The sequence below is a fragment of the Rissa tridactyla genome, chromosome 13 (genome assembly GCF_028500815.1).
Source record: "Rissa tridactyla isolate bRisTri1 chromosome 13, bRisTri1.patW.cur.20221130, whole genome shotgun sequence".
NCBI lineage: Eukaryota > Metazoa > Chordata > Aves > Charadriiformes > Laridae > Rissa > Rissa tridactyla.
This window is the reverse complement of record NC_071478.1, coordinates 9,063,212-9,087,750: the sequence shown is the minus strand read 5'-3', so window position 1 is coordinate 9,087,750 and position 24,539 is coordinate 9,063,212. Positions and strand designations below refer to the sequence as shown.

The window sequence follows — 24,539 nt, the reverse complement described above, 5'->3', positions numbered from 1 at the left end:
GCTTCCCAAGAACAGTGGTGTGAAAATAAACATCGAAGGGATTAAAATAATGTTCAACTGGCTCTTCTAGTCAGAATGATGCGACATTAGCTCTCATTATTTTAAGAACTACAGGTATGAAACTCTTGCCAACGCTGAGAGCAGCCTACTGAACAAACCCCAGGACCAACAGCGCTGGCTGGCCTGAGCAAGTCAGGCTTAAAGCAAGCACCATTCCACTTGAATAAAATAATGTCTTTTGTAAAAGGTCCCTGTAAATTGCTTGGGAATTCATTAGTGTTTTTCCAGCTGTTCTCTAGTAAGACATTAAAACAAGCTGGCAGGAGCTTCAAAATGCTACTCTACCTAGTCAGCTAGAAGGGAGGAATCCTTATGAAAACACAGATGAGGTTGCATACAGCTTTAACACAACACAGGAAATTAAAAATCTAACTTTTAAAATACGTGCATGGGAAACAGCAAGGGACACAGATAAGTTAAACAGCACTTAGAATAGAAAATAAACTCCCACCGCTCCCAAACCTCACTGTTCTACGAGGCTGCACAAGCAGAGCTAAAATGTCACCAGGGCTATCAGCTGGTCCTGGACCATACACGTGAGACCAGTGCACATGTATATAGAGTTTCTCTCCCCTCACTGGGCCTTTTTGCTCATGAACTGGCACTCAGCTGGAATTCAAGAGACTCCTCTGCAAGGGGAGATTCTGTGAAGGGATTTTAAGGCTATTAAGAGGCAGCTCAGATACAAGTCTTCCAAACCCACTTGCATCTTCTGAAAAAAAGCACTGCCTCGTCTTTAATAAGGCTTTCCCCAACCTCCTGCTGAAATATATCAGTGTACTCAGTCCTGTATCATTTTCTGTCTATTAAAGGCCCACCATCTTAGCTGTACTCAATCTTCTCTCCAACAAAAGGCCTCTGCAATATTTCTGCAATTGCTATTCAAGGAAATCTATGCAGGAATGGTTAAAACACCATCTTTAAATAAAACAACAAGAATTCCAAAGTTTTTTGACCAATTCAGCTCAGGCCCAGGAAGGGACAGGCTGTCTCATCTTCCCCCATACACGAAGCAAGACCTGAAACTTGGCAGTTGTTAAGATTATTAAGCTAGCAGACAATTACAAACTCCTGGCTAAAAACACTCTGCCTCTAGCAGAGAAACTGTGCTATTGAGAGCCTTGTTCTGACCTGCAGTCCCAAGAGCATGCCACATCTTTAAGGCGTTACTCTCTCCTTTATATAATTGGGTGGCTATAAGGCTAACACAGCGCCAGCCACCATCCCTCAGCAAACCCGCTGAGCCTCCCTCATGCGGGCTCTAGCTCTGTATACTGAAAACAACAACATTGCTACCAAGATCAGAAAAATCCACTTACCCAAAGAAAATTGGGTCCCTAAGCTACTCATTTCTGCAGAGTTTAGGCTTTCCTACTTCACAGAAGTCTGTAGAAAGCTCTCATTCCTGCAAAAGTACTGTTTTTCTGACATGCACAGAATCTAAGCTGGTGTCCTGAGCCCACAGGCAGATTCCCCCGGTGCCACTGCTGTGGCACAGTGGAGCTGCCAGGTTGCAGCACAGCAGAATTAGATGGAGGTCTGTTGGGTGCTCTGGCAGCGTTAAATCTCACTAACCCAGGTAGCGTAGCAAAGTAGGACTGTGAAATTGAGACACTGCCCTCAGTAACAGAGAAGGGACAGTCAGCTGCTTGGGGAGCGTAGGGGCATACCCTTTTACCTCCCTCCATTAACAAACAGGCTGTAACACAGAAAAATGAAAGTCCTTATCTCTCATACTCAGCCCATCAGTCTACTGTGTGACAGCAGCAATCTCCAACTGAAGGACAGAGACATAAATACAACTGACACTTTCAGTGACTTCAGGATACTGGTCTGCGAAAGATCTAAACCAGCTACCATCGGCAGAGGGAGAAGATACAGAAGATTCATTCAGTTTAGGAGCCACCAAGAAAAAAAAAAAAAAAAAAAAAAAGAGTGCGGAGAATGAAACCACTTGCTTTGCCTGCTACATCCCAAATAGGGAACTTGTAATTCAGTCCCTTTAGAAAGGGAACATCTCTCATTCACCAGAAAACTGCTGGCAAAACATTAAATCCGCACTGAAGCCTGGGCATCCCCATGGAGGTCTGTGGTCAGCAACACGTTCTTGCAGAGAATGCTGTTTCACAAGCCTTACTTTGCCATTACTGAGAAGTAATAATATCCCTGTGTTTATTTTCATGGCTCCACTTCAGTGATGAGGCACTCAGACTACTGCCCTGGGAACGGCGGCCACACAGGTCAGTAGATCAGAGCAAATATTTACTGCGGGTCAGTGCAGGGCCTGCATGCCTTGTAGCTCTTGAGGCGTAGGAAAAGGATGAAAACCACCTAAAAAGCACCCTGTTTAGCCTGTGCTAAGATGTTCAACCTGCCAGGTAAACTGCAGTAAACAGCCCTTGTCAGCTGATCCAAGGGTAGATGCACTGGAGTCCACCCACCGATGTTACACAACACCACTCTGGAAAAGTTATTCAGGAAAAATAACTTCTCCTCTTACCCACAGGTGCCACAAGTTTCTCTTAAACATGTGCCCAGTCCAAATCCAAGCTGATTTATTTGGGGCCCGTCTCGTAACTCCCCCAGCTCCACCCATGCAGCGCGTGGCCAGTGAGACTCCTGTGAAATCTTCTGTACATGTCAGAAGATTTATTCCAGATAGGGCTAGTCTTATCATAGATATTCTTAATTACCTAGCTGTAGAGGGTGAAAAGTTACACAGCAGTGCCTCACACCTCTTGTTTGCAAAAGGATCCCCACACCACTTGGGATGAATGAGAAGATCACAGCTCCTTGAACGTGTCACGGTCAAACCAAGAAACGTCCTGCTCTGACATGAAGTGCTCTCCAAGAAGCAGCTTTAAGGAAGGTCATGAATATGCACTTATGAACTGCCCGTAACAGCCTGCGTCAATGACAATTCACAGAATTTAAGAAGAAATTCTAGATCAGCCTGCTCTGACCTCCTGAGTACCCCAGGCCACAGAATTCCAGTTATTCCTGTACTGAGGAAGGTCATTTCTGTAATGCTTCCCAGAGCTCTACCACACACACAGCAGCAATCTGCCACTCTCAGCTCAAAACATACCCTCTGATGGGCTTTAAATGAAAGCAACACCCACAGAGATCCAGCAGAAGGGAAATGGCGTTGTACCATTAAAAAACACCACCACAGAAGTCATGCTCAGCAGAACACACACAACCTTGGGTTGTATCCAAGAGATGGGGCTGACCAACAGCGTAACCCAGCCAAAACCCATATTGCATTGAAACGTGCACATACGCACGTTTTCCAGTTATGAAGACAAGGAGAATTAGAGTGCCTTTGGATTCAACACAGAATTACCATATTGCCTAATGCTTGTAATTAGAGGGCAGAAGGGATTGGGAAGCTTACAAGCATCTCGTTCAATGAGGAACAGGGGATTTGCATGCGCAGCTTGCATAAGCGTTACAGGAACTACCAGCAAAAATGTCTGAGGAGTCAGTGGGAAAGTAGATGTTGCAATTAAACACCAACACACAATTATTGAAGTAACTGAAGCATCACAATAACCGCTCAATAGAGATGAGACTCCAGCATATCAGCAAAATACCCTGGAAGAAATCTGAACTTTCCAAAAGGAGGTTTCAGGAAAAACATCGTTATCATCAAAAGCACCCCGAGCACTTGCAGAAGCTGGGAGAGGAGACACCCCAAAGGAGCACGTGGTGGAATGGAAAAAGCCATGGGATGCAAAAACTGACACTCGTACCCAGGCTCTGGGACCTGGAAGAGCCAGATCCCTGCTGCAGTGACGGGAGTAACTAACTTTCCTGCTGCAGTCCCTTACTGACTGCCCCCTCTGGAAATCTCTGTCTGACAGGTTTTCTTTACTGGCAACCAGCACACAGATGGTAAGACTTAAAATAAAGGCAAGCACCAATTTCCCAGTCACAACAGCTGCTCTTTACAGTTGTCAAGGTTTTTATTGGTAAAAACAGAGCTAAAAGGTAACATTTTCAAATTAACTCAGGCAAAGGATGGAACCTTACCCCAGGTAACACTCAAACAAACCAAACTGGGGTATAACTGAATTTTATTTGGAAAATACATTTCATAGTCCTTTTCTCAAACTAGCCACCAATTACCTGGGTAGTCCCATTTGATAAACAAGGAAGTGAGCTGTATTAATAACCTAGCTAATTGCACAGTATATTTCACTTTTTTTTGGTGGCCTGATGGAAGGGAGAAGATGACAACATACACATAGAAGCAGTATATGAATGGGAAGATTTTCTATAAACCCATGTTTCTATAAATCATTCGGCCAGAAACTGTGTTCTTGTTTCCCTACGCAGCTTTGCCAGCAGTGCATAGCCAGTGCTTTAACATGAAGGTTCATTTCATGTGCATGAAAGCTAAAAACTTTAGCTTTCAAAGCCCATGCACGGGTAAAACTGAATTTTGACTATTTTTTTAAAAAGCATTTCATTATTAAAATTTCCACTTGTATTCAAGGAGAAAAAGAAGGTATTAAATACAAAACCATTTCCATTTGGTATTTGTAACAGCCTTTCACCACCACCAAAGATGCTCTTTTCAAAGCACAGCAATACCCAATGGATGCAAAACACCATCACTTATCTGAGACAAAGCACACTAACCCGGGATTTTAAAAAACAAATGCCTGTCACTTCTATCTCAGTCACACTTTAAACAAACAAAACACATGAAAGGCAGAATATTCCTTCATTTTCCTTCAAGTACTAAATCCTTTCTGAAAATTTAAGTCTACAAACGTAATTCATTATGGTGAATAGAGTGCAAGATACCAGCAAGATACTCTATTCTGTATGAATAGAGTGCAAGATACCAGCATCCAGCCCCAAATAATCATTCTAGGGATACCAACACTAGCTGTAGGGCAAATGTAAATTTAGCTTTTAATCCTTCAGTTTTTGCCATTTCCAGGCATCACATACCTCAAATAAGGAGCCTGAAGTATTATCCAGCTGACTAGCTTTTAATTTGAACAACGTGAACAAACTTTGTTTAACCATGACCCAGAGCCACACAAGAAATGAGATTAAAGTTGTCTCTTCACATTTAGTAATCTTCTAGTTAACATGCAAAACAACAAGAAAACTACTTTAAAGAAAAAAAAAAAATACAGCCAGGCCAACAGAAAACAAGGGCTGTGTCTGACTGCAGCTAAGCAACTTGTTAAACATGTTATTCCCCTACCGCTTCGGCACTCAGGTGCAATGGGGTTTTCACGCAGGCCAGGATCCTGTAGCTGTGCAGTGGGCTGCACTGAAAAACAGCTTGGGAGATTGAAGGCTGAGTCCCAGCAATACCGCTGGATAACATGCAAAGCATGTTTTGTTCAGTTCGATGGCAAAGACACACTTCAGTCTCACCAAAAGGTCCTTCAAGGCACCACAGTCACGGATACCTGTGCTATATTCTCCAGAAGACCCCGAAGTTAGTAGTTTTCATCGCCCTCCCAACACTATGGGCTACACTACAGCCACCCTCAAAACAATGAGGTGAGAAATGTGTTCTGTCCTAGATGTGGGGACATCCTTAGAAGAAAACTTAAAGAAAGCAATATATACTGCTGGGATCTTATTTTAATCCAACCCTACAGAACTGCAAGACTTCAGTATAAATAGGTTATTTTCCAGTGACCAAGAAAAAGACAAACCACATCCCTAGCAGTGTTAAAGTATGTTTAATCTATAAGGCCACTGTAACTCAAATACATAATTACTGACAACAGTCACCACTGACCTACATAGGAAAGACTTTTATTGTCATGGATTCTCAGTTTTCAAATGATTATCAAGGTTGAACCTCTTAAAAGAGGAGCAGTGATACTCTGTTTATTTTGCAGGAATTAAAAAAAAAGATACACCATCTGCTTATTTAGATCTTCCACAAACCCCAGGCAAATGTAATGAGCTAAAACAGTCAGTGTTTTCTTCTGAATACAGGGGATACTCTCCATATTGTTCTACTTACTGTGAAGATAGTCTGCCAGGTCACCACCATTACAGTACTGCAAACAGAACAGAAAGCTCGGTAAATGCAAGGCAAATGAAAGATTAAAAACAGTAAGCTTCACTAGGACGGCAGGTTTATCATAGTATTTAAACATAATCAGTCACGTGTCAGAATACGCATTCAGAAGTTAGCAGGGAAAACCCCATTCCAGTAGGTCCCTGGTCTGTCCCATTTCCCCTACACATTATGCTGCATTATGATACACCAGCATCAACTATCTCTTGTGCGTGTGCACATCCATGTACATGCACTTCAGAGTGAAAGATAAACCCAGAACAAAGAAGAAGGGTCACCGCTGGAGACACCATCAGAAAACTGGCTAAGGAAAGGCTGGGAGCAACCACAGATGAAAACTGAAATTCCCCACATCACGTTCCATATCACTAAGGAAAGCCCTCGGAGCAAGGACTGCAGAGGAAAGAAACCTTTCACAAGCTTTGCAGCCAAGCTGTGTGGAGAAAATTTACTTTCCACATATCTTTGAAGCAGATATTACCCAGTAACACCCATTTGACCCTTGAGGTTAGACGTCTGACTGATTAAACCTGTGCCAGCACGACCTTCTGACAGCAGCAATATGAAAAATCCCCCTGGCTGCTATCTTCACCCACACCGCTCCAGTCCTCAAAGGCACACAGCTGCAGATTAGATTAGCAAAAGCATCACAGGTGAGACTGCGTGCAGAACACACTACTTGTGTAACAAGCCAGTCTGTTTAAATCAAGTTTTTAAAAAACAAACAAAAAAAAGAGACACATACTCACCTCCATAACCAAGTAGACAGAGTTTGCCAGTTCCTGGGGAAAAAGAAAATGGAAAAAATAAAACATTTATGCATTGAAATATTTCACACGCTTTACAACTGCTGCATTTGCTTTTAAACAGGTAAACCGTGCTCTGTTATGATTCTGACTGAAGAGAGGGTAAAGACTTCATTATAGGTTAATTCCTGGAAGATTGCTTACTTTGAAAGTGCCAGGTATTTAAGCACATTATTCCTTTCTGAGTGTGCATCTGTTTAACCAAGCAGATCTCTTGTACTGTGACTTGAGTCTTCCATGTTTCTTTCGGGCTCTTGGGATTAACAGCGGCATGCAATGCAGATGCTGGCACACTACTATCTTAGAGCCTTAATTATTTCGACATTTAACTTGGCCCTTTATAGCAGCCGTGCCCACATGAACAGCCCTAGGCTGAACGGAGAGATAAGAGCCACACAACTTTGGGACCTGCAATTCAACCCCATGGGTGAAAAGTGCCTGCAAGATCCACCTATGATTTGAGGGCAAAAAGAAAAGATCTTGGGCGAAAAATGCATCATCAGCCAATGAATTCCTACACATGCGTTAACAGAGTGCTATTATCAGGTGGCTAAAGCTTTCTGGATTATCATGGGGGTCAACACCAGCAAACTCCAGGCCAAACGCCCATCTTCCTAAATTTGCTACCAGGTGCGGCACTGTGATGCTTCTTCCAGTCTGGAAAGTCTACCTCCAGCCTTTGCTGATCTCCACCGTCTCCGTGGCCTTAGGAAGCATGTGCAAGGCTGTATATAGACCACAGGAACGTGAGATACTGCGGAGAAGTGCCCCACATGGCGCACCATCCAGCACCATGGAGCCGCGCTGGGAACTTTGGTGGCTGTGCAACACACACTGGCACTCGTTCAGCAGAGCCACCGGCAGAGAACAAGCGTGAGAAAACAGCCAAATGTATCAAGCCTGGGTAGACCCAGAAGGGTGAATGACTCTCAACTCTCTTCAGACAGAAGCAGGCCTGCTACAGAAAAGCCTGTATGCCAGAAGCCACTCCTGAACCCAGTGCCCGGTCCTGGACAAGTGCAGGCAGCAATCCCCAGGTGAGTGGAGAAGCTCCCAAAGCAGAGCAAGGGGCTTCACTCCATTTCCAGAGCTGCAAGGCACCCTGCCTTTACTTACAGGCTGTTTAGACACCTGCCCACCTGATTCCTCTTCTGAGCCCGACTACAATTTCAAAAAGCCCCAGCATCCACCCTACCAGCCTTTTAGCTTCCAAGTAGCCTCCACTGTCTGCTCTCAGCCCCTTTCATCTCCTTCTGCCCACAGGACTCTACCTTCCATCAAGCCCGTACCAAACTGACTGCTTTTGTCAATGCCTTGAGTCCTCAGCACCTCCCGTCATTTCTCTTGCAGTCCTCTTTTCACCCCGCAACATGAAATCTGAGTTTCCAGATGCTTGCTGGAAGACTGGCTGGAGGAAGCAGGGGGAGAGGAGGGGAAGCTGAACTACCTGTGATTTGAGATACTGAAGCTACAGCTGCACGCATCCACCTTCCCCCGAGGGGCTCAGGGCACCGGGCAGCCCGGCACCCTTGGCTCATGTGGGTCCTCCCATCCAAGCATTCACCAGACACTGAGGCTGGCCATCCCCAGCTCTTCTACCTGTTTGCACTGCCAAGCCAAGCCCAGCTGAGCTTTTTGAAGGTCACTGGTTTGTCCAAAAAGCAATTTTTTGTGATACTTCAAGAAGGCCTTTGTTGCATTTCCTTCCCTGATGAGTACTGCTTTAAACAGGCCCTGTTTTCCAATCTCTGCATTTAAAAGCAGCACATGTTAAGTCATCTGCTTCCACGCACACTTCAGATGAAGTGGGAAACCAGTCTGTGGTTAGAAGCACCAGCCCAGGGAAGCAGTGCAAGAAGCAAACCCCAGGCATTGTCACAAGCTTTGCACCTGACAAAGACCAGGGGAAAGTTTTCTGAAGTGTTTAAAGCCCACCAGCTCCTGCTGTCCTCATCAGGAACAGCAGAAGGACAAGGCTTATGAAAGACACCAGGCCTCTCACTTCTCTGGGAACTCCAGCCATGGACGTAGCAGAAGACACGAGGCCACCCCAGAAGCAAGGTGCTGGTGCTCAGGGAATGACTGTGGGGCAACTGCTGGGCACGGGCAAGTGTCTGAAGTGGTTTTTGCAGCCCACACCGAGCTCATCACTGCCATGGCAAATTCTTCAGAGACACTTCTTGTCTAAACATGTCGCGATCACTGCAGCTCAGTACCTCTCTGCATTACTATGTATAGTGCCAGCAGGGTTTGGGGAAGCTTAATATATTACTATCTATATAGAAAATGAAGAGGAAGCTTGGCCTACACAAACTAAGTCCAAGAGATATTTGTAGTAAGTTATTGGCCAATAGCTAATGTACACTGTACAGTTTGGTTGTTTTTCCACTGTACGTTATTTAAAGACTCTGCAAACAAACATCATAGAGCAAGTCATTGATTTTTGGCAGCCAGTGTGTACAGCGACGAGGGTTAAATAAGGACCTACACAGGCAAGGGAGATGCTCTGCTCAAAGCGACCTTGGTGGTTGGTGGTTTTATCCCACCAACACAGGGTGAAGAGATAAGAGGGTAATACCTGAAAGGCTTCTAGAAGAGAAGTAGGTGACTGCCACAACCCTTCCCTGGCCACAGCACCCTCTGAACATCGACCCAAGCCTCGCTAGGAAGCGCCCTCTGAACATCCATCCAAGCCTCACTGGGACGCACTCCCCAGCCTGCTGCGCGCACACCCACTGCAGAGGACACCGAAAACACCTATTTTCAGGTCGCAGATGCCTGTAGCAGGGATGACACGACTTCCACATTTGCAACTTCAGCATTTTAAGACCAACTTACCAGATAAGAGATTTGTAGGAATTTTGCCAACAAAACTAAACATTTATTTTAGGAAGGGCCCTGGAAACCAGCTCTTGTTTGGAAAAAGCTTTCATCAAGTAGCTTACTGTGGATACAACGGATACAACTGTCTAAGGAGACTTCTGGTTTCCCAAATGTGCTGATGGACTTCTCTCAAGATGATTCAGGAGCAGAAACTATTTCTTTTCCATTTTTACCCTTCCACAGTATTTATGTTTTGTTCATTAACAAAACAAGGAAAAAATACTGCAAGCCAAATTTTGCAGGCTACCAGTCTCTCTGAAACGAATCAAAATGCCCAACCCACTCATTTCCACATCAGTAACAGGAATACCACAGTTTGTTGTATTTCTGCAGAGGCTGATGTCCAACAAGCGCTACAGATAATTTACTCTGAACCTCTTACTCACATGTGCCAGTCCATGCAGCCAAGGCTAATCCTGTCATTAAACAAGCTTGACGAAGGGAACAGCATAGAGGCAACCCCCCAACTTTTCCTCCCCTCACAAAGTGCGGCAGTACCCTGACCACGCTCCACAACTGCGCCAAACAGCCTCCGCCAAAGAAATTAAGCTGATAATTAATCAGTCTGGATCATTGCCTGACTCGTAGTTCTTGCAGCAGAGGCCCCAGCGATGAAGTTACAACTTAATTGAGTGTAAAAATAGGCAACAGCCTCTACTGTCTACAAATAACACACATCTGCTGATGGAGGACAAAGAAATGAAGAAACTTCATTTAGCAGTAGAGCATAAATCACCCCAGGACAGTGCTGTGTTAAAATTCCTCACTGGGACACTCGGAGGGATGGCGTTATGGACATCGAGACCCAGCAGTCCCATCTCCCTTTAAATTTTGTCTCCACCCCTACTGGAAGGTGGCATGATCCTCTTCTTGGAAAGTGTGTGTTTAGGTGTGTCCAAAGGGAAATGTCTGGGTGTACCCACAGTTAGTCATCCTCCTACCACAGCTCAAAAAGCCTGCGAGAGGAAACTTCCTTAGAGAAGTCCTCCTCTGCATTCTACACCAGGGCCTTGCCTGACACCAAGTTTAGAAAGGCATTTAGGAAGGGAAAAAAGTTGAAGTTTAATTACACAACACTCCAAAACTCTCTCAGCAGTGCAGTGTTCTCACCAACCTGTGTGGGACCAGTGTTGTAAAAGACACTGGGGTAAAACCAGCAAAGAATGGCTTCCACCTCACTCAAATCCTCTTTTCTAGGAAGACTGGGGGATGCAGGAGGAACACCTGGAAGACGAACGTAGCTCCTCTCTTAGCCCAATGTGCTGAGCACCACATGGCTGACGAGGCTCCTACTGCCTACAGGAGAGGAGCCCTATGGACTCAAGTCCTCAAAACTGGTTTTGTTACTCTCCTGAAGAGGAGAGTACCACTGCCTGTCTGTTGGCCTCCCTCCAATGGCAAAAGTTCCTGGTTTGTACCTCTCAGAAGGCATCAACCATGTGCTGCACAACACTGCCCCTCAAACAGCACCCAGAGCAGCTGCCAAGCAAAGATAATTTCCACATGCAGGTCTCTGTAAATGGGGCTAGGACTCATCATTTTACTGACACAACAACAGCATAGAATAAAGCTGAGGGTCTGACAGTGGAAGATAAACTTGACACCAACTGAAAGCTAAGCTTTTCCACTCTGGGTTGGTTGTTTGGGTTTTTTTTTAATGCTACTTCCCTTGCTCGCTGCAGAACCACAGCGCACTGCAGCCTCCTGCTCTGCCAGTAGGATCTCATGGAGCCAGCGCCCTTTTGGCCTGTGGCCTCTAGTCATCGCTCTTCTGACAGTGGCACTGGAGTCACAAACATGGGCTGTAGCAAACACAGTTTTGCTTTACAGAAACCAATTCCTAGGCCAGCAGCACCTGTAAAGCCTCTGGCTACAGCAGGGGTTCCCAAGCCGGCTGGGCTTGGGAAACAGAACCCACAGTTCTCAAGAGAGGGAAGAAACTTTCCAAACAGTAAATTCTCCTGGTATTATTTCACTCTGGCTCACAGCTTGGCTTGAGAAGGCCAACCTCTACAGAGGGAAAGGAAAACCGTCCTGCAAAAAGGATTATCTCCTGACGCAACTATTTGAACGGAAGCAAGATAAAAGACAATAGTAACATCAATCTGAATTGTGGGAGCACCTACCAACGCTCACCCTTCAGAAAACGGATCTAAAGCAAGTAGCGAGAAGATATTCACATGCTTTTGACCTAACGCAGAAAGAAAAGCGTATCTCAGAGCCAATTGTGTTTCTCTGTTGTCTGGCCCTGCTCACTCTTTTCAATCCTTCTGAACCTTACCAATAAGGACTCAGGAACATTTCATGCAGGTTTCCAATTCAAGAGACAACAATTAACTGAGATGAAGAAAGAAAAGGAGGAAAGAAGAGGAAAGTACCTATTCACTGCAGTATAATCTCCACTCTGCACGGACACACAATACCACAAAATGTTTCTCAGACACAGGCACAGCTTCACAGCCAGAGAAAAGCACATTTTAGGACAGACTTTTGGGATTCAAGTCGTGTAGCCAGTGAGGTCCTGCACCAGGAGACTTAGCACATTATAAGGAAGCTAAATAACAATAAGGCAGACGCTTTCTTCTTGCGTACAGGCTACACTGGAAGTGATAAATCTTGGGTTATGGTAGCAGTCACAGACAAGCAGGGACCAGGAGATGATATGCAAGCAACAAATACCATCATCCAACAGTCTACTCAGTATCTTTGCCCATTTTGGCACATCCAGGTCCATCAATAAAACCTAGCGCCAATGACTGGAAGGCATTATTAGCATGGTCAGCAGATCTTTGACTTCCCAAAAGAGTGAGGGCTCCTAATTTCTTCCTGTAGATCCCATGGAATAAGCATAAGATGCAAGACACCCACAGACTTCTGCATTGGCTCTTGGCTGCTTTCTGCTTCCTACAGACCTGTTAGCTCACTCCGGGATGTGCAGCGCCAGCAGATGCACAGGGCAAGCAGGAGAAGGCCCTGCAGCACAGAGGCGGTTTATGGCCAGCCTTGCAGCAGGCAAATTTCTGTAGTACCAGTAGGACAATGATGCCAAGGGCCAGTGTTACCCTATTCCAGGTACTACGGTACTCTCTGCTTACAAAACAGATGAGTTGCTTCAGGACAGGTTGTACTTCAGGGCAGATTAAAAACATCAGGAAAGCTGTCCTCTGGTTCTACATGGGCTTCAGGAAGGGAGGGGAAGTCCTTCCCATCCCCCTGGCAACAGTCCTAAAAGTCTGACTGTGTGACATTAAAGAAACAAACAAGACAACGTCATGCCCATGGAGCTACTGTTTGCCAGGCAACGAATACCACCACAGACAAATGGTAGGACAGCTGGTAAGACAGCTCGATCTTCAAGTGACCTAAAGAAACTTCACCATCTACTCCACTGGACATGGGCTTTCTGCAGCTTCCTTCAAACCAGCCCCAGCTCTCTTCTCCACCTCTAGTCCCAGCGGCAGAGGCTGCAGTGCCTGCCCCAGCCCGCCGACTGGGCAGTCTGCTCTTGGCACCACACAAGTTCACTGCAGGCCTTGATCAAAGCCCTGAGATTCAACACAGTTGCTGGGTGACGGGTGTCTACAGCGCTTGCAGAGAGCTCAAACAGGAAAACACGACTCTCCTTCAGGGGCAGATTGGGCCTCTGCAGAGCAACACACTACAGCAAGTCAAAGATGAGAGCTACCTCTGAGCCTAACCACAGAAACCAAAATATAGGATTAATGTCATAATAAGAGTGTAGAGACAAAGTGGCAGGTTCCACAAGTCACAGAACTTCAAGGCGAGACCAAAAACACGCATCAGAGCAAACTGAAGGCTTGCGCTGCTGGTACGCTGAAAAGGAATCACTTCTTACAGCAGCCTGTGCGTCGGGGGGTAACGCTGCACCACCCACACCAGTCTGTGCCCCCAGCTGGCCAGCAATTGGGGGGCATTACTGCCAGAGAGCACCCACCGCAGGTCACATCTGTACGCAGCAGCCCAGCAAGGATAAGAGACTGCAAAGGAAAAAAGAGCAGCAGAATCTTGAAAACTTTGGACTTTCTGACATGGAGTGGAAAGAAGTAGTTGCCCCTTTGCCAACAGGCAGAATAAGACCTAGAAGCTTCTGTAAACAAAAGCAAGCTCCTTTTTGCAAATGGAAATGCACTATGTTAATGCTACCAAGAGAGGAAACTTCAGAATTCTAAAAACAATGATAAAATTATTGAAGATCCAATTTTCTTTTCTACTTTTAATCTTCATCTCCTTTCTGTATCACAGTCACATTATAAAATGAACATTTAAGGTTGAATTCCCCATTACCTTAAGCTCAGTCACATGTACTGGAATGAAATCCTTGCATACCATAAAGCTGCATTTTATGAGCCTGCCCAAAGAGCAGGAGTAGTGGGGGGAGTGCTGTGGGTCGAGGCGGACAATAAGGCAGGCTACAAGAGTGATCGTTTCAGTTTTAATCACACACTCACTGAGACACATTCACTTACCGAGATAGGCGCAAATACAGGCAAAGCAACGCAGTACAGAAGTTTGATTTTAGAACCAACTAATAAAGCTGGGAATGGCTTGTTTTTTTAATGGTAGGTATATCCCAAACACAATCTGATACCCTGCTGGAATTTTTTTATTTTTTTTTTTAAGCAGCTCTGGAAATTAGAGGCCCAGCCTCCACAGGATTTTCTATGGCAGCTGCATGACTGACTTGCCTCTTTTACATCCATTTATTTCATACTTCATTTACCAGATTTAAGAAAACAAACACACAGCACAAAGGTGTTATAACAAGGAGTTTAAAGGAAAAAAGCATGGGTTTTCTTTCAAATAAAAACGATCTTAATTTAAGTGGGGAAAAAAAATCCAGTTACTAGAAGATAGAGTAACATGGGCTTGAATCTGCAGTATTTAAAAAACAAGGAGAACCAAGTATGTTTGAACATATTTAACATACTGGCTACTGTTGCCAACTAAATGAAAAAAAATATCAAACACAAATGAAGCAGCCTCCAGAAAGAAAGTATCCCAGCTGCCCAGTGGTGTGCACCAGGACACTAAGCACGGGAACCCTGCAGCCTCAGCTGCCATCCGGGGGGTTCCCATCCCACCAGCAGCTCTCACTGGGCCACCAGCACACACCGAAGCAGCTGGGAGGCCTTCCCTTCCTGGAGATGTAAGACGCTTTGCTAAATAGGATCTCTAATCGCTTAAAATTCTGCATCTTTCACTGTCCCCACCGGAACCACACTGTCTGGTTGATCTCTAGCATGCCAGCTCAGCTGACCTAATTCCTCCTGTTATTCTGATGCTAGGAGACAAGCCAGGTGCTCCTGCAGCCAGACAGAACATCATTGCCCTAAGCAACCAGCGATGCAGAATTTGATTCATTTCTATCAGCCCCCCCTTGAAACAACCTTGCTTAATAAACAAACACAGCTTGGAGATCCTCACTTTGCATTTTGAGAGCATCTCTTTATGTTTATGGTGGTATTTAAGGCCTGCACATCATTAAGCAGGAGACATCACACAGTTAAAGCACCTCTTTGCTATGCACTAGGCACAAAAGAGGTTCTAAAGCTATCTGTTGGCAGGGCTCTTCCCTGGATTCTGTTGTGGACATTTAACATTAAATTTCTCAGAGAGAAACTATAACGTCTGAAGACAATTAAGATGGCTTCTCTTAAGCCAAGTATATTTAGGTCTGTACCTGAGAAACATTGCCTTGGAAGACCACATCACTCATATTCACTTTCCATCAAATTCGCCATTTACTACTGCTACATGAACATGAATAACAGGAAAAAAACCCCAAACAAAACAACAAACCCAAGAAAAAGCAACAAGCAAAAAAGTACATACTTATTTTGAAAACAAAGTCAAACCAAAAACCTTCTCTCCTTGACTTTGCAGATCAAAGACCGCCACCTCTGCTGGCCACCCCCATGCCTGGCTTCTCATTTCCCACTGTATCTCGGCCTGGCTCGTGGAAGACACACGTCCGCTTCAGAGGCCCAGAGCTTCTCTAGGAGTTTCCCCAAAGCAAACCAGAGCCATCCAGCTCAGATTCCTACCACCAACGCCAGCCCTGCATTTGCTGGTCTGCCTGTTGAGCAAAAGCTTTTCAGTTGGTATCGAGAGGTGGGAAGGCAGGGGGCGCAGGCAAGGGAGAGGAAAAAGAACACACATGAAAGTGAACTGTACCCTCAGTTCTCTACGCAGGCTTGAGCGTTAAGATGAGCTTTTGAAACACAGTTTTATTGCAGTTTCACAGTTTAGGGTCAAGTCCAGTCTGACCACAAAATTAAATCTTTTAATTGGGCTTTGGTTTAGACCTATAAATATTTGAAAGAAATTCAAACTGTGGGTCTCCATTTGAATTCAATCCTACCCAGCCATTGATTAGAAGGCACCTCTTCCCATCCATCTTCCAAATCTCCACCTCCTTGCTTTCCTCACTCCAACCAAGTGCATTCAATCATCACAAGGATTTTAAACAGTGGAAATTTTCATAATTGAAACACTGACAGAGCTTCAAGAAGAGAAGCACGAATAGCACCTTAGCCGTTACCAGAGCTTTGCTGTCAAACTGTGAACAAAACAGCCTACCAGTTTCCGATTACTCCTGGGAAACATTCCTTAATCTGTCATTATAGTCTGAGTAATGCCACCTTCCACAGGAGCTTTAGAGGCTATTAACTTCCACGTCGCCGGCTCTTCCATGACATCCTAATCATGTGAGAGGAACACAGGTATGTGCTTTACACACAGGATGAGTAAAACAGTGATCATGACTTCAGAAATGCAACAAGACCACTCCCTCTAAAAAAAGCCCATGACTCTCTGAGGTCTATATTTAGTGGTCAGCATTTGCTAGATGTTTCTGTGACCTGCACAGTGGGGTACTCAGCTAGCGAAGCCAACATTAGATACAAGTTCAAGACTGTAAAATTCTCTGCTCTCCATAAACATAGCCATTTTGGTCCATTAAACTCTCAAGCCTCATCCTACAAAATTACTGGCAGAGGGTGGTTGGGTTTTTGTCCTTTTCACCTTCTAGCTCTAAATTAAGCCAGATGCAATCTTCAATAACAGAGTGATTCCCTCCAACAGATGGGAGGATGCTGCTGGAGCAGGACAGCAGACACCCCATTCTTGTCCGCAGCACCAACAGAAAGAGGACTGCTTGGCAGTTCAGAGAAGCCTGCACTTTACTCCCACTCACCAGGCAACTTGCCAGCTTCGCTCGGGGATGGAATTAAAACAGGATTTAACCAGGCAGGCAGCCTGACCTCAGGAGTGTGATCTCCCAGGCACAGAGTGCCTCCTTAGTCATTCCAAGTGTCACAGCGGAGCCCTGTCTCTCAAGATGGGGCACCCCAACAGCAGTGCCCGAGGAACAGAAGATCCTGCCTTAGGTGGCACGAGAGGTGGTGAGGCAGGGAGGTGACACTGCAGCAACACTGATTCATCCAACATCACACTCATCAGCAAAGCACTGCAGCAGGAGCGAGCGGAGCTGGAGGGCACACCAAAGGACACTGCCGTACATGGAGCTCCGGAGATCCCAGGGGACAGCAGGAGGCACGTACGCAAGATGTGGACTAGCAGCTAAAGGCTCCGTCTTGGAAAAGGGCAATGGTGCAGAGAGCACAACAGAAGATCACAGCCCAAAAGCCAGGTCCTATTGATCACAAGGACTTTCTATACAGCAACAACAGAACCAGCCTGTTATTACTTGGCTCTCAAGACCAGCCCAGGGTGACTGATCATTAAGCTGAGATGTGTTTGTTCTGCCACCCATGCCTTAATCCATCTGCACAAGAAAAACTGCACTGCAAGGACTCTGTGTTCTTTGTCTCCAGGAGCTCCAGGTGATACAGTCACCCCAGCAAAAGTATTTTTGGTGAGTCTGTACTGCATGAGCGAGTTAAGCATTCCTCTCAGCTCATCCCAAGCTGGTGAGTATGATAAGCCAACGTGACAGAAAGTTATGGGAAGACAACCCTCAGGTAACGTAGGCTGAACCAGAAACTCAGCAGCACAGTGCCCTGCATGACATTAACAGCTATGTTTCCACAACTGGTCCATCCTACCGATGCAAAAATTAGAGAAAAAAAACCCACAAAAATCACCTGATACCCACACAAGCACAGTCATAGCTAGGCTGCTTTAAGAAGCAAGCTGAGATTACAGCACACAACTAGGGAAAACGTGCCAGTAAAATAACCCTTACCATTTCACGCAGGAAAACACTTTCGAATATCCAAAGCATGATTTATGTCCAGGAATAGCAGATTTTCTGCCCTAGCACCAACACAGCTACATGTGAGATCTTCAGTTGACACATATTCAACCAACCTTCCTGAGGCAACTGGCACAGAACAGGGAAGAAAACGTACCCAGGACCTCCCATTGCTCCAAAGATCTTAGCTACATTTAAGAACTTACTTCTTACTAGTGCTGGAAGACGCTGTCTAGCACACAGTGCTCCCAGGACCCAACAAGTTCAAGAGTTACCTTCCTACCATTGAAGCCCCTTGGCTTATCAAGTGGTCTCTGATCACAGACTCAACATCCAGAGTCACAAAAGAAACCAAACCAAGTCCCACACACCACACGCTGCTAAGCTTTCAGTGTCAACACTTGTGAACGAATTGAGCTGATCCTCAGAGTTTTGGAAATCCGTTTTCCAAGAAACCTCATTTCCAGACCAAGTCCTCACCCAGCAGAAACCACCATTTGTATCCTCGTTGTCACAAATTTCCACCTTAAGGGACAAGGCCTCATTTGGCTGTCTTCAAACAGAGTAAAAAGTCTTCTGGGATCCAGATGTCCCTCTAAACTGCTGTACTCCCCTCAACTGCTGCAGTCTGGAGACCCCAACTCCAGCCCCTCCGCAAGCCAGCCAAGGAGTCAGGGATTGCTCAGCAGCAACTAATGCGCTCCACATACGGTGGAATATGATTTCTTTTTTATGCCAAACATCTCCTGTGCCTAGGAAAGGTCTGCACCACCAACTCCAGACACTAAAACAGACAGTACTTTTAGAAACACAATACAATACCATTTATCCTCTTTTTGAGCAGGGGTTCTCGCACTAGGCTCCTAGACTATTCACAGCACCTCTCATTAATACATGAGCACATAATAATGGGAATATGCATATTTCATTTTGTGAGCCAGTCTCATGTAATGATGCTGCTCTTAGGACTCTAGTGAGGGGATCTATAAAAGTCCAGACACTGCAGTTTAATGCATTAAACATTCACCAGTATCATTTATTCCTAGGAAGCTTCTTATTTTGCCATTATTTATGAACCAATATCACAAAGATCTACGAAACAAGAAGGAACACAGCAATTTTCCTGGATTTGAAGGATAAAGCAAGTGTGTCAGGGTGAGAGCTGCTGTCACTATTAAATATCAGCACTGCAACTATCTGTCTGGGGCAAATCTGGCATTACATCAAAAATCTTGATTTGTACAAGGCCTGCTTAGCATTAGCTTTTAACCAGGAAAACACGAACGAAAGCACCATTGGGTGTAATCACTTGCTTACAGCCACTGTGGTTTTGGCAACCATTTCCTTGTGTGTAAGGAACATGCGAGCAAAAGTTAAAGTTACTGTTGACAGGAGGCGCAGAGGCAGGGACGACACAAAACGCGATGACAGAAAAAGTTACAGAGCAACCTTAAGATTCACAGGAAATATTTTTTCCTTTTTGCTCTATGATGTTGTAATACAAGAATAAACCTCTCCAGTTTTAGAAAGCCTGAAAGTAAGGGCTCAATTAACTGCAACTATGACATTTTCGAGGGTAAATATATATGCAGCTATGAATGAAGTAACCAATCTTGTATCAGAGGAAGAAGGTGAGTAATAAGTATTTTCCACAAAGTAAGGCAAGGTGGGCAGCAGCCAGCCTTCCACAGAACTGCGCTTTTACCTTTGCAGTAATTTACTCCCATACGACTCCTAAGCGGACACAGAGCAAGGTCACACAGACACATTACACACACAGCCGAGGTGGGTGGAACGCATCAGACTGTCTGATGACCCATCACCTTACACCAGAGGGGACTCCACACCCTGGCAGCACTATATAACATCCAGTGCCACCCAAGTCACGTCATTTCGCACAAGAAATCAAATTACCCAGGTCATACAAGGACTCTCTGACAAAGCTGATAACAGAACACACACTTGGGCATCCTTAAGCCCAGGACCATTCTCATGTTCCTCTTTTGTGGTATCTTACTTGCTAATACCTCACCAGGCTACACCGCTATACACAGAATTTAACTAAAGCTCACTTGCCATCACATAAGGAGAAAAAAATGCATTGCTGCAGTTGTAACAGTGATGAAATCACTCCTCTTGCAGGAAACATCTTTGAGCTCCTTCCTACCCGGCAGTTATCTGAAGCAGGGCGAGGAGTAGAACATGAACAAAGGTTCTGAAAGACCTGCAATAAGCAAATCCGGCAGCATAATGCTTCATACAAATGCAAACTATAGAGGAAGCACAGGAGCAGGCACTCACTCCCTCAACTGAAAAGTTATTAAGTAAACTTAGAAGGTACAGAGGAGAATGAAAAAAACATGAGACCTAATGCCCCAGGTGGCCTGTGCCCAGAGGAAACTGCCCCAGCTCTCTGAGCACGCATCAGGCCAAACACGGTCACTGCTTCCCATGATCAGCTCTAAAGGCTGGTTCAGGAGCAACTAAAGGACATTTCCAAGAAGCAATCCCGTTCCCGACAGCCTCCCCTCCCAGCGCAGCCTGAAATCCCCCACCTCCACCTCTTGACAAAGCAATGCCAGGCACAAAATGCTTCCCAAGGAGCTGGCTCCCCTCCCTGCAGCACCCTGCCGTGACCCCCTGCTCCGGCGGAGCGGGACAGGGTGGGTGACACAGCCCCGGGGCCAGGGTGACACGGGGAGACTACAGCACCCAGAAGGCACTGCAATTAGGCTGTACCAACCGGCTGGGACTCGTGTTGGGGTGACGCGGAGGCCACCGGAGCCAATCCACGGGAGAAGGAGGAATGTCAACAAACACGGCGGCCTGCGGGACATGTGATATCAGGGACAGGGCAGGCAGCTCCAGATAAGCCACCCCAGGGCCAGCCGGGGGGTCCAGCGATCACGCACCCATCGCTGGCAAACACCAGACCTTGGGGCGGCACAGGCTGTACCAACGCACCGCGCGCCAGCCCCTCCATCCAGGAGCAGGAGGGCTCCATTTTAGGCTTTTAGATCCTGCGGTGGGTTTGGGGTTTTTTGGTTTTTTTTTTTTTTAAAAGCATCACAAATGTCAGAGAAAGCTTGTGCCATGACCCAGCGTCATTGTTTTTAACTCAAAATTCAAGGGGGGAGAAAAAAACCAACAAAACGAGTAATTGGATAACTTGGGTTTCAGAGCAGATCAGTTTTAGCCCCTCAGATTAGATCTTCAGAGCTGACTTTGAAGGAAAAAGCAACTGTGGGAAACCACAATAATCTAAAAATGTCTGCTGCAATTTTTAACACTTAGTGACTGCCACAAGGACAACAGAAAAATGCAAATGAAAATCCTCTGGAACTGAAGACAATCATATGCTACAAAGTCATGCTCACACTATTTTTACATAGCTTAGGAAAAAGAAATTTTCTTAGGGAGTATATCCAGACCAGGGAAAGAAAATAAAAAGGAAGGCATTCCAAGAATAACTACTGTAATTTTATTTCTAACATTTTGGGAACTTAGTCACTTCCAACACATAATATTCACCAAACACTGCATTTCACTGCATAACATCCCAGGAGCAGGAGCTCCCACCTCAACTCCCAACTGTGCAAGAGTTCTGTGGTCCAGACAACAATTAATACATGATCTGCTCAGGCATGTTTGTTTATCTTTCCCTAACTTATCACAAGACTTTTTTTTTCCCCCCTCCCAGAACACACGTGTTTGATTACAAACATCTGTTAAAAACTGAAATTCCACAAACCCTATTCAGCCTCTCCCAAATCCCGAATGCTTTGCCGTAACTGAATGTATTTACCTGGAAGTCATACAAGGCAACGATGTTTTCATGTTTCAATTCCTAGAAAAAGCAAAACAAAGACCATAAGCTAGGAACAACAAAGGACATACAGAACAAAGCCTGAAGAAAACAAGTCAGTCTACTTTTACCTTAAGTATTTTTATTTCCTTCCCCAGCAGAGTTTGAGATTTTGCAAGGTTTTTCTTGTTAATGCATTTCACAGCTACTTCCAGCTCAGGCTTCTGAAAAAGTGCATATGTAATTCAATAATAAATGTAAATTTCACCATTAATTTACATTAGGATAAGCAGCCTCTTAAGTGAAAGAAGTGTCTCGCAGCACCAGTAAAGGCCCCTCACTTTATATCCTAATGCCTATCCCTCACTTGTTCAGACTTGCCCTTACCCAAATTATGCTTGTCAGCCCAAGGTTTGGCTTTTTGTTATTCCTTTATACGATGATTATCCTCTTATTTAATCACTAGAAATAAACGCACTGTGGGAGCCTTGGCTTATCCCAAGCCCTAATAATGGAAAATCCATGGCCGGATTGGTTTCCTTTTATTTACCAGCGAGCGATTTCCCCTCCTCTTGAAAAAATTAAGTGGAAAAGGACAAAACTTCACAGACCCAACAAAAACACCCCACAACAAGAGGTCTCTACACACTTCACAGACAGTGTGGGGGGATGTTTTCTCTCGTTTGTTTTCAAGGTAAGGGCCAGGGACACCTCGGCAGCAGGTTGCCGGCCTCCGGCTCCGCTCTGGCCAGCCGCAAGGTGAAGCCACCTGCCTGGGTCCTGCTGGCACACACGCCTGCCTCCCAAAGAAACTCCAGAATAACAATAATAAATAATAATAAATACGCCTACAATCACCAGAGCTGCCCCAGCACCGGGGGCTGATGCCCAGGCTAAGAATAGCCACCCCAGCCCAGCGGGGATGGATGGGGTGACCGGGACATGGTGCCCAGCCCGGCCCTATGCATCTATAAATAAAAAGCGGGGGGGGGGGGGGGGGGGGGAGGAGAAAAAAAACAAAGAAAAAAAGAGATTATTCACCTCTTTGTGCCTGCCTTTGAAGACGACGGCGAAGGCTCCGTGCCCGATGAGGTCCTTTCTGCTGAACTCAAACTTTCCCACCGTCTCCATGGCGCTGCGCCGGGGGGTCCCCGGGGCCGGCGGGGGGGCTGCGGCCGGCAGGGCTTCAGAGCTGCAAAGGGGCGAGGAGGAGGAGGATGGCGGTGATGAAGGTGCTGCCTTGAAAGAAAATTAAACCTCTCCCGATCCAAACGCAACGGGTCAACCGTCCCCCTCGCTCGCCGCCGCCCCCCCCTTCTCCTGTCAGCCCCCCGAGGAGCCGCCCCCCCCCCCGCCTCCCCTCCTGTCAGCTCCTCTCCCCCACCTCGCCCTCCTCCATGGGCTGCCTCTTCCTGCCGAGCGGCCGGGGGCTGGTCATTGTTAGCGGCCGGGGAGAAGTTGGCTCCTCAGCAGCGGGCCTTCCCCATCTCCTCCTCAGGACGGGCCGACGCGGCTCCTCCGGCGGCGGCCTCAGGCGGGGCTCCCCATACCGAGCGCCGGCCCTCCCCGCCCGGCAGGCGCGGCTTGGCGGAGAGTCCACCTTAAGCGCGAGTCCACCTTAACGCCCGGTCCACCTTAAGGGGAGCGGGTCCACCTTAAGCGCGAGTCCACCTTAAGGGGCCGCCTGCGCCCCCCGACCGTGGGTTCAGAGCGGGGCCGGGGTCGCCCCCGGGGTTCCGCCGCCCGCCCGGGCCCAGACAAAGCTCCGCGGAGCGCGGCGCGGACGGCGGACGGCGAGCGGCGGCGGCGCAAGCGCGGTGCGCGGCAGCGGGGGAGGCAGGCGCGGAGCGGCGGCGGCACCTGAGGCGGAGGAGGCCGAGCCCCGCGCATTTAAAGGCGCCGCCCGCGGGCAGCCCTGAGTCAGCGGCGCGGCACGGTCCCCTGTGCCCCTCCGGATGGGGACGGGAGGTCTCCCGTCACCCTCTACCCGCTCCGCGCCTTTGCTAAATGCCCCCAACAACTAAAGAAATGGGTCCGTTGGGGTGAATCTTTACAAATTCACCACAGGAGGGGTGACAGGGCCCAGGCGGGACCCGAGGGGCTGCAGGGCAGAGGTGGGCCCCATCCCACAGTTCAAAGCACCCCTTCTGCCACTTCCTCCACACGCCCCAGCCCCTCTCCACAGCCGGCTGTGGTGGGGGTCCAGGGCCCTGCCGCCCCTCTGAGGGGAGTGCAGCAGGCCTCCAGCTCACCCTGAGGAGGTTCTCCGCTGAGAAACCTCTTGGCACCCCGCTGCGGAGCTCAGTGTGCCATCGTTGTGAGGCGAAACCTTGCCCAGCCTGAGCATGGTACTCGGCCATTTGCAGTGACCCGCCAGCTTTGCCCTGGGGGTGCGGGCCGGTCAGTTGTTACCTCCATCACAGGAACCTCTCACACGTCCGACCCACTCCAGGCTGCCCAAACCCGCTCCCGCCAGCCGTGGTGGTATCTAGACCACTTGCGCACTCACTCCGTTTTGCGTGCATCCTTATCAAAACGTCTGAAGCGGAACATCATATTCCAGCTGCAGGGAAGATAACGCTCCCCACAGGCAGCACCCCTGCTCACACGCACCACTCAAGTTTGGTTTTTACACAGTTGCACGGTATCGACCTGGGTATCGCCCTGTATCGGCACCGCAATACC

General features: G+C 46.9%; 1 protein-coding gene across 8 annotated transcripts in view; it reads right to left on the bottom strand.

Annotated features, from left to right (window-relative positions):
• ULK1 (unc-51 like autophagy activating kinase 1) overlaps positions 1-24,339 on the bottom strand; it is an 83,734-nt gene extending 59,395 nt beyond the window's left edge. For 4 of the 8 annotated variants that reach the window (XM_054218957.1, XM_054218959.1, XM_054218961.1 and 1 more), the window contains exons 1-6: positions 23,239-23,659; positions 22,896-23,093; positions 21,986-22,078; positions 21,855-21,896; positions 6,874-6,906; positions 6,068-6,104 (exon numbers count right to left, since the gene is read on the bottom strand). In XM_054218957.1, the coding sequence (XP_054074932.1) occupies positions 6,068-6,104; positions 6,874-6,906; positions 21,855-21,896; positions 21,986-22,078; positions 22,896-23,093; positions 23,239-23,292 (457 nt within the window). In that variant the 5' untranslated portion in view covers positions 23,293-23,659. Of the gene's footprint in view, positions 1-6,067; positions 6,105-6,873; positions 6,907-21,854; positions 21,897-21,985; positions 22,079-22,895; positions 23,094-23,238; positions 23,661-24,266 lie in introns of those variants that run through there. The other 4 variants (XM_054218960.1, XM_054218958.1, XM_054218964.1 and 1 more) reach the window with 3 other exon arrangements.
• Between the last annotated feature and the right edge of the window lie 200 nt (positions 24,340-24,539).